The 11,128-nt window shown below is 33.0% G+C and overlaps 1 protein-coding gene across 2 annotated transcripts; it reads right to left on the bottom strand.

The window, feature by feature from the left end:
• Positions 1-216: 216 nt before the first annotated feature.
• LOC111516525 (uncharacterized) lies at positions 217-10,304 on the bottom strand. 2 transcript variants are annotated; one of them, XR_012468382.1, is made up of 3 exons: positions 9,764-10,304; positions 8,833-9,710; positions 217-573 (listed from the first exon to the last, which is right to left on the bottom strand). XR_012468382.1 is itself a non-coding variant. In XM_074186507.1 (2 exons), the coding sequence occupies exons 1-2, from the start codon at positions 9,817-9,819 to the stop codon at positions 9,422-9,424; spliced, it is 345 nt and encodes a 114-aa protein (XP_074042608.1). In that variant the 5' UTR covers positions 9,820-10,304; the 3' UTR covers positions 8,632-9,421. The 2 variants fall into 2 exon arrangements, 1 of the variants encoding a protein (XP_074042608.1); XM_074186507.1 differs by lacking the exon at positions 217-573 and having other exon boundaries at positions 8,632-9,710.
• Between the last annotated feature and the right edge of the window lie 824 nt (positions 10,305-11,128).

Genomic DNA, 11,128 nt, shown 5'->3' with positions numbered 1-11,128 from the left:
GATGGTTCAGTTCACAGCAGATATGACACTCTTTTAATTATTGATACTGTTTCATTTTTCCACTCTATCATGTACTGTTTTATAATCTTCTTTTTTTTATTTGTAACTGACTTATATCATGTATTGTAATTTTTCCTAATTCATTATCATATTTATTGTGTTGTAATCATTTTCAATTGTATATAATGGGATTTAAATAAAGAAAACATGAAAATAATACAAAGTTTTTAATTTGACATTATTTATGATTTACAGGAACATACAGACTATCTATAGACTATACAGGAATCTTCTCAGGTTCAGTTCAATCATAACCTCACAAGTTGACACAATTCCAATTCATTATCCAAAAATTTGTTACAAACTTCTGCACCACTCCGATAGTTCTCAGCATCACAAAGACATAATTCGATTTGTTTTTCATCATAGCATATACTCATAAATGCTTGCATGTTCGGCTCCATCACCCAACACCTTCAATTCAGACAACAAATGTTGAACCGATGATTTGAGATCTACAACATCGATTCAATCTTGACTTGCATACTGCATCCACATCTTTGAATGGTGGAACTGAAATCGAATAAAAAAAACAATAAGCAACCTCCAGCTTGTTTCCATATAATAAATACTCGCATTCCCATTTTACTTGTATTTATAAAGTGAGTATTCAACTAAGTTAGTAATGTTTATATTTCCATATAATTATCATCTAAATTATCTAATATATGAATATTATTAAAAAAAAAGTATGTAGTATGTTTTTATGTAAAAAAAATCCATCCACTAATATTTTGATGGAGTTATTGAATTTAATTTTGAAAGCATTTGAGGGTGTGTGGGGGTTGCGTTTCTGCCCGGCAAATATTTTGAGATACAGGTCTCATTCAGCACCTCTTATAGTATGTAATTATGTAAAAAAATCCCATCCACTAATATTTTGATGGAGTTATTGAATTTAATTTTGAAAACATATAAGGGTGTCTGGGGGTTGCGTTTCTGCCCGGCAAATTATTCTGAAATACAGGTCTTATTCAGCACCTCTCATAGTATGTTATTATGCAAAAAAATCCCATCCACTAATATTTTGATGGAGTTATTGAATTTAATTTTGAAAACATTTAAGGGTGTGTGGGGTTGCGTTTCTGCCCGGTGAAATATTTTGAGATACAGGTCCCATTCAGCATCTCTTATAGTGTTTCATTATTCAAAAAAAATCCCCATCCACTAATATTTTGATGGAGTTATTGAATTTTATTTCAAAAGCATATAAGGGTGTGTGGGGGTTTGTGTTTCTGCCCGGCAAAACAGGTCTCATTCAGCACCTCTTATAGTATGTAATTATGCAAAAAACATCCCCATCCACGAATATTTTGATGGAGTAATTGAATTTAATTTTGAAAGTATATAAGGGTGTGTGGGGTTGCGTTTCTGCCCGGTCAAATATTTTGAGATACAGGTCCCATTCAGCACCTCTTATAGCATTTAATTATGCAAAAAAATCCCCATCCACGAATATTTTGATGGAATTATTGAATTTAATTTTGAATAAATATAAGGATGTGTGGAGGTTGCGTTTCTGCCCGGTGAAATATTTTGAGATACAGGTCCCATTCAGCACCTCTTATAGTATTTCATTATGCAAAAAAAAAATCCCCATCCACTAATATTTTGATGGAGTTATTGAATTTTATTTCAAAAGCATATAAGGGTGTGTGGGGGTTGTGTTTCTGCCCGGCAAAATATTTTGAGATACAGGTCTCATTCAGCACCTCTTATAGTATGTAATTATGCAAAAAAAAATCACCATCCACTAATATTTTGATGGAGTTATTGAATTTAATTTTGAAAACATATAAGGGCGTGTGGGGTTGCGTTTCTGCCCGGCAAAATATTTTGAGATACAGGTCTCATTCAGCACCTCTTATAGTATGTAATTATGCAAAAAAAACTCTCCATCCACTAATATTTTGATGGAGTTATTGAATTTTATTTTAAAAGCATATAAGGGTGTGTGGGGGTTGTGTTTCTGCCCAGCAAAATATTTTGAGATACAGGTCTCATTCGGCACCTCTTATAGTATGTAATTATGCAAAAAAAAATCCCCATCCACTAATATTTTGATGGAGTTGTTGAATTTTATTTTAAAATTATATAAGGGTGTGTGGGGGTTGTTTTTCTACCCGACAAAATATTTCAACATACGGGACTCATTCTGTATGCCAAATTAAATACATTCTACGAAAAGAATCCTCATCTATAAAATATTTGAAGAAATTATAGACTTTTCTTTAAAAATTATTATACAGGGTCCTGCAACAGTGGCGCAGTGTTCCATATCTCAATTTAGGAAACAGATAAGAATCTAAATTTCTATAATATTACCTCATTGCACGAGCCTGACAAAATACAAATATTTGCGGTCACACAGGGTGTTCAATTTTTTCTGGGCGGATCCCAACTGTGTTTTTTTAAATGGCAACCTATATTTTTTATCGCTTTTTCGGTTTCTACATAGAAAATAAAAGACACTTTATGTATATCTTCACTTCGAAAATATTGACGGTTTTCGAGATATCTAGCATGACATGTTTTTTTTCCAATATTCGTCACTCAGAATATTTGAAATTATAAAGTTGTGCCAAGTCCAATTGAATTTATTTTTTGGTCAAATATTCTACAGTTGTAACTCTCAAACGATATATCTGAAGTCGATCTGTGATATACAGGGTATGAAAAACCGCTTGCAACATATTGTAAACAAAAATTTGCAGAATCTTCCTTATTTTGAATGGAACACCCTGTATATTATTGATCCATAAGGAGCGCCAACGAAACCTCTACAAATTTCATTAAAAATTCCCTATGCCTAGGTTATAGTTTTTTCTTAAAAAGCATATTTTCGAAAAATAGTCGTTCTTCCTATTTCTACGCCATAAACTCGATGAAAGACTTTTTTCAAAGTGAAATCTATTTGACGACTGATAAGAATGTACGAAAGATATCTTGTTTCAATTTTGTACATTATAGCGGGTCCAAACAAATATTTTTTCACGAAATAAATGTATGTACCTATCACATTTTTCTAAATGGAAAATCATTTTTTTCATTGGATGCAGAATTTTTCCATGAATCGTGCAATATCAAACCAAACAAGATTAAATGAAAAAACATTGTGAATATTACTAATTTTTTTTTTCATGTTATGGTGTATATTCATGAATTCAGGGCTTAAATTCTAGATATTTAAATTTGTCAACTGACAAACTACAAAACTAAAAAAGGAAGAGTTTAATGAAGGTTGATAATGAAACTTTTATAAAATATGTTCGACATGTCTTCCATTTTCTTGAATGCAGAGCTGAAGTCTATGTTTGAAAGACTGTTCTATCCTGTGCAAGACAGCTGGTGTAATGCTGCCAAAAGCATTCGTTATTCTAAGTCGCATATTTTCGGAAAAAGCTGGTGGCTCGGTGGCTCGACGTAAATCATATTTTTTATGTATCCCCATTAGAAAAAATCCAGTTTTGTTAAATCTGGTGATCTAGCGGGCCACCGTACAGGCCCATTCCGTCCTATACATTTATTAGGAAATACTTCATTAAGATGATCTCTCACTTCTGCCGAATAGTGGGCAGGTGCACATACATTGTTCCATTCATGTCCCTGAAAAAAGTATGGACCAATTACATATTCTCCAATGATGCCTCCCCAGACATTTATCGACCACCTATATTGATAGTCCACCTGTCTCAATAAGTGGGGATTTTCTGTCGAATAATAATGGTAATTATGTCGATTCACAAATCCATTTTTATGAAATGTTGATTCATCCGACCATAAAATGTTATTGAAAAAATATTTGTTTTGACGAATTTTTCCCATGGCCCAATTGCAAAATCTCACTCTTTTCTCAAAATCGGCATATAGTAGTATGAGATGGATGAAAGTGATGTTTCTTCAAAATTCGTTACACTGATCTCTCACTTATATCCACTATTTCACCAATTTGTTGTTGAATCCTACTAGGATCTTCTTCAACAGCAAGAATAACTTGCAATTCATTATTTTCATTAGTAGCTGGCTTGATGCGTTCATGTTTAGAATAATTGATACATCCGGTTTCAACAAATCGTTTAATTTTATTTTATTCTCTGAGGTTGTTTTAGACCGAAAAAGTATGGCACAAATTTCGATTATTGATATTATTGTAATTATTCAAGTACGTACATTTTGCGGTGTAATTCAAAACTTGTTTATTTAGCAACAAATAATTTTACGCATGGGGCGATATTTTAAGGAAAGGTTTGGACAAAAACTATGCATCAAATGAAGAAATTGCACGGTGTTCTATTTAGAGAATAAATGTGTCATAAACATAACATATATCTCGATCACAGTCGTCACATATGGATTTCACAGTAAAAAAATCATTGATATTATGGCCATACAATAGAGTTGTCATTTTTAGAAAAAAATAATAAAAAAACCATAGGACACGCTATCATGTACAGAATTGGAACAAGATATCTTTCGTACATTCTTCAGTCGTCAAATGGATTTCGCTTTGAAAAAAGTCGAGTTTATGGCGTAGAAATAGGAAAACGACCATTTTTAGAAAAAATGCTTTTTTAAGAAAAACTATTGAACCTAGCCATAGGGAATACTTAATGAAATTTGTAGAGGTTTCGTTGGATCAATAATATACAGGGTGTTCCATTCAAAATAAGGAAGATTCTGCAAATTTTTATTTACAATATGTGGCAAGCGGTTTTTCATACCCTGTATATCACAGGTCGACTTCAGATATATCGTTTGAGAGAGTTTACCAATGTAGAATATTTGACCAAAAAAAAAATTCAATTGGACTTGGCACAACTTTATAATTTCAAATATTCTGAGTGACGAATATTGGAAAAAAAAACTTATCATGCTAGATATCTCGAAAACCGTCAATATTTTCGAAGTGAAGATATACATAAAGTGTGTTTTATTTTCTATGTAGAAACCGAAAAAACGATAAAAAATATAGGTTGCTATTTGAAAAAACACAGTTGGGATCCGCCCAGAAAAAATTGAACACCCTGTGTGACCGCCAATATTTTTATTTTGTCGAGCTCGAATAATAAGGTAATATTATAGAAATTTAGATTCCTATTTGTTTCCTAAATAGAGATATGGAACACCGCGCCACTGTTGCAGGACCCTGTATAGGGAGTGGGCAGGGCCGTCGCCATGAGGGGGAGCCTCCCCCCTGCTATTTCGACTTGGGAAAAAGTTGGGTGAAGTTGGGAAATTTGGGCCATGAAGATAGAAAAAAATGATAGTAAAAAAATTAATAAAAATTTAAAAAATAGAAATGAGAGAAAAGAAAAGGAGAGGCAATAAGAAAAGGGGAAGAACCAGGAGAAGGTTATGATTTCCCAACATGAATAACTTGAAGAGAATTCTGAGTTGTTTGAAATCTTCGAAAAAGTATAATTTCTCCCAAGAAAACAGTCCAGAACAGTCCACAAATTTTGAAGTGACAATTTTACAAAATTCCCAACTTTTTGCTATTTTTTCGACTTGAAAAAGTTGGGAAGTTTCGAGCCGTGAAGATAGAAAAAATAATAGTAGAAAACAATAAGCCCAATATTATTTAAGTGTTGTTTCCTTTCATTTGTATTGAATATTCCTATACATGATGGATATGGTGGAATACCAAGCACCTTGGTCCAAAGTAGAATAATTCCCATTATTATTTTTATAATCACCAAAATTTATTTTTGTTTGTGTATACCCTAACGGGCATAATCATTCAGCCAATTAGTCTAAGAGCCAGTGAGCGGCTACCTGCATGTATTTGACCAGACTTAGGTTTTTGTACATTGAGGCCCCTATACCTACCGTACATGATATGGGACCTCACTAAGCCCAAAGTGGTGGACGCGGTGAGTGCGCAGGTAGGACAGGTATCAATTTTTTAGTAATTTTAAATGCATTTGACGACGTTTGCCGTTTTGATAATTTGAAATATATTATTATTGTGAACGGAAAATAATAATGGCTGAACATTACCTCGCGTTCAACATTGTGGCAGACATATTTAAAAATGTTAAAAATAAATGTTTTTTAAAGTAATTGACGAGATCTGCCATTGATTCATTTCACTTATTATAGTTTCAAAAACTTATATTGATTAGGGCAGAAGTATTCAGTGCGCACAAGCATCAGAAAATAACAAAATCTGAGATACTACCCGGTCAGATGTCTATGTATTACGATAACTGTTTTACATCAAAATAATGTATTTATGATTTACTTAATTACTGCATTTATTGAAATTAAAATTTTTTATGTAGTTCATACAATATTTAAAAATTTTGACGATAAAAAAAGACGATAAAATACGGGAAAATTTTTAAATATCAAGGTATGTTAAGGTAACATACATATTTATAAGTATTCATTATTCTTCATTAATCATCATCCGGGTAATGTTCATCGTTGTGTAAATCATCTTCATCATCAATTGAGTCAGATTCTGTAAAAATTAAACGTAAATTGTGAAATATTAATAATTTATAAATAGATTTGAACATATTCGATAAAGAATTGATTTTTATCAACTTACCAGGAATATTGTCGAAAAAAACTCTGAAATCATTGGTGGTATTGAACATTCACCTTTAATTAGTTGTTGTTTAGTTAAATAATCAGGTAATTTTGTTTTAGTTATTCATTTCCTGTCTCAAAATAGCAGCAGCTGCTTGCAAGGAATCTTGGTCTTTTAGGTACGCAAATAATGAGTCATCAATAGTTTAAACGCCCTTATGAGCAACAACTTTTTTTGGTTTGACATCAAAATTTGAATGTTATCATTAAATTTCTTGTGAATTTTTTCTTGTAAATAATGCGCGGCAAATACTGATGCTGCATCGGAGCCTTCACTCAATTCTTTAAACATATCGAGATACTCTTTAAGCAAATATGACAAAAAATAACAACGTCCCCGTTTTATGACATTCTCCTCAATTAAATTACAAATTTCTCTATAAACGGTTTCATGTGTCTCTGAGAGATATGCCATGAAGTACGGAAAGAACTTGTCACCAGTGACCGTTTGTGATTTATAAAATTTTGTCGACAAACATCATGAAAAGTATACTTCATCAGAGGCAACACTTTGTATTTTTATCAAAGTTTCATTGTGAATTTCAGAATCTGGTTCCAACATTGATAAGATATTTATTTGAAATTGATTTTTTTTGAAGTACGTAATGGCTCATTCTTAGACTTATATTGTTTTTCTGTTATCACAAAAAGAGCACAAATTCAGGTTTGCTGAAGCCACAGTTTCAAGATTCTGAACAGTTAATGGTGCTGCTGAATCTTCCAATTGTATTTCCTCGAACGGCTGATCTACTGCGACGTCAATATTTTTTTCTACAACTTCATCTATCTCAGGAACGTTCACGTCATTCAAAACGGAATCCTGTACCATTGCATCATCAATTATTGAACTATTAACTGATGTTGATGGTTGTTCAGTCGCAGACGACGACGTACTTTGTAATGAAATTTTTTGTTGGCATCTGCCAAAAAAATTTTTTTTAAAGCTGTAAACGTCTTATCACAACTACTATGATAGCCGGCATCAAAAATATCTTCCGGTAAAATTACATCGTTGTACTTTAATTTATGAAGTTTTCGTAACCTCAAAATATTTCGACATTTTACCATAGTCTCTTCCGAAAATATTAATAATTTTGTTTTTGATGTGTCACAAAAAACACATTGCACTTCATCTATTTCACTCGACATAATGTCAAAAATATTCAACAATTAATAATCCAATGAACAAAATAAAATTAAGCAACACAATCATTTTTTTTTAAATTCACGCAACATGAGGCATCTATATGAAGGTTGACAAATATACTGAATACATCTGACGGAAACCATTAGATCTGGGATTATAATAGAGCCCTCTCAGGTATAAATCTTATATTATTTAACTGGCAGATAGTAAATATCAGAAAAAATATTATAGGCTAGAATGGGTACAATAGTAATACTTTGAAGTGATTAAGTAAATCATAAATACATTATTTTGATGTAAAACAGTTATCGTAATATATAGACATCTGGCCCGGGTAGTATCTCAGATTTTGTTATTTGCTGGTGCTTGTACGCACTGAATACTTCTGCCCTAATTAATATAAGTTTTTGAAACTATAATAAGTGAAATGTATCAATGGCAGATCTTGTCAATTTACTTTAAAAAAACATTTATTTTTAACATTTTTAAATATGTCTGCCACAATGTTGAACGCGAGGTAATGTTCAGCCATTATTATTTTCCGTTCCCAATAATATATAATTCAAATTATCAAAACGGCAAACGTCGTCAAATGCATTTAAAATTACTAAAAAATTGATACCTGTCCTACCTGCGCACTCACCGCGTCCACCACTTTGGGCTTAGTGAGGTCCCATATCATGTACGGTAGTATAGGGGCCTCAATGTACAAAAACCTAAGTCTGGTCAAATACATGCAGGTAGCCGCTCACTGGCTCTTAGACTAAATCTTTGGATAGCTAAGTAAGAAAATTTTAATATCTTATAGTAGTAACTAATCTCTAATCTCTCTCGCTTCATTTCTTCGAAAGTTGGGAAATTTTGCTGGTAGGGTTGGGAAAATTTGATTCCCCTTCCCCCCCCTGGTTTTTATTTTCGCTACGGCCTTGGAGTGGAGGTTAATTTTCTCCGTGACAAAATATTCCAAAATATGAGATTTGTTCTGTATGCATCAGTGAATATATTCGAAGAAAAAAATCCCCACTCACGGATGATGTGACGGAATTATGGATTTTTTTTGAGGTCATTGAGTAAAGTCATTGCTGGCCACGAATTTGATCCTCATTTTGGAGCCGCTGATAGTCGGGTCTCGTGCGACGCTTCAACAAATCCATGGCTAGAACTCGTGGCTGCTTTCACAAATTTTCATGTACTGGTACAATTGGGAACATCTGTGTCATGGATGGCATTGGCCACACAGCTTCTAATATCTGTGCATGACATTGCCGCTTTCTTGGTATTTGCATAATCACCAGCAAATAATATGGTGTCAACGTGACTACAAACTTCACTGTCTCCGGCCATAAAAGTACGCTTCCATATTTTGCTATGATGCACCAAACATCTAAAGGTTTCGCATTTGCTTTCTGTGAATGCTTGTCCTGAAAATAAGTTATTAAGATTAGTATCTACTGTAAGAATCACTCTGGGATTTTCAAATGAAAAATTGAATCATTCTCTTGATCAACAAAGAAGACAACACACATAACAAGTCACAGGTATAGTCGATCGTGAATACACACAGTTTCACGTATCGCTTCTTCGATGAATTAACTATGCCATTAGGAAATCAGAAAGTTAGCATACTGCTAGCTTAGAAAAACTCCCCTGTCCAACAAAAATGATTAAATTGTTCTCAATCTTTGTTCCCACCTTCACAACGATGTCAGATTCAATATATTTATACAATTCCAAACCTTTATATGCCTTCATCTGCACATGTGAATAAAAACTGTGGGTAAAAACCAAATACGAAGCAATATCCACATATGCAACTGGAGGAACACCATCAATTGAATAATCCAAATTAGAAACATTCAATGAGAAAGGGTCTAAACCATTGACCAATCTCAACTTCATTATATATCTGTAACAATTATAAAAATGTAAACAGATGATGGTATATTTTTTCGAACATACCGTTTAGCAACGTCTCTGCTGTTCAGCAATAGTGATTTCAAGTATTCACTTTCCATTTTGATTGAATTTAAACACCACAAAAAACTCCAAAAATGTGAAGAAACACTCCACAATAGCGAACGACACCAAAACCAATGATATTGATCTCCTTACACAGCATAGGTATGCTGTGACTCTTATGACAATAATTAGATTGTTTGCCCTACGCCGCCATATTGGGTCACGTGGTTTGGATTGCTCTATGAATGAATACAACCTCACTACAAAACACCTTCAAAAATTTGTTTCTTTAGGTTAGATATAAAAATATCGCTGTCCTAAGAACTGTCAATAATTTAAGAAGAGAGTTCCAATAACTCAATTCCTACCCTGACATTTAAGGTTTTGCTTTATTTAAATGCTTAACTTTATTAAGGCATTACCTCAAAGGACGGTGTTCAATAATGAATACGTTTCCAATCATAGTTGATGTGACGTCATCGTTTCAAAGCCAGAACCACCGTATATAGTGTTTACTTCTATACGGTACCAGAAGACCAGAACGAATGTATTTGATTCACAGACGAATATGAGCGCCAGAAAACGCATTTGGTTTTGAAACGAATTTGAGGTTATATTACGTCAGTTGTGAGTTTCTGCTTTATTTTGATAGTTATAGTTTATAAAGTGCTGAAAACTTTGTATCGAATACGTTGTAAGGATGTATAAAATGAAGCTGGGAAATTTTATCCGCTTCTAATTTAGGCTGGAGAAAATTGAAAAGTTTTTTTTCGTTGGATTCGACATCTGACACCAAATGAATCATTCCATTCTGGCGAATCTTATCACTAATGATGTCACTTCGAATCATTTTTGAATACACGCTCGAATACGATTAAACGCCAGAAAACACTTCTAGCATTGTATATAGGGTTAGTCTGTATGAAAAGCTTCTAGTAATGAGGTTGGTTTTGAAACGAAATTTGACGTTACATTCCGTCAGTTGTCAGTTTCTGCTTTATTTTTAATCGTTATAGTTTATAAATTTTGAAAACTTTTTATCAAATACGTTGCAAGGATGTACTAAATGAAGCTGTTTGCACAAATCCGATTCTAATTGAGTTCAGAGAAAATTGAAAAGTTTATTTTTTATTGAATTTGACATCTGACACAAATTGAGTAATTTCATTCTCGCACTAGTTCCTAGTTTCAATCTTTCTCTTTGAAGATGATCGGTTGAGTAGTTTTCTCGTGAAACCGTAACAAACAAACTTACATTCGCATTTATAATATTAGTAGGGATAAGGATATCGTGACTGTGAATAATACAGTGCGATATTACGGTACAAAGTATTGGAAATTTATTACTGGAATGCTAGATGACGT

Source organism: Leptinotarsa decemlineata, unplaced genomic scaffold (genome assembly GCF_025532065.1).
Source record: "Leptinotarsa decemlineata unplaced genomic scaffold, Ldec_3_MD MMD2_tig00081414_RagTag, whole genome shotgun sequence".
NCBI lineage: Eukaryota > Metazoa > Arthropoda > Insecta > Coleoptera > Chrysomelidae > Leptinotarsa > Leptinotarsa decemlineata.
Note: the sequence above shows the minus strand (reverse complement) of the source record. Positions and strands in the feature narration are given on the sequence as shown.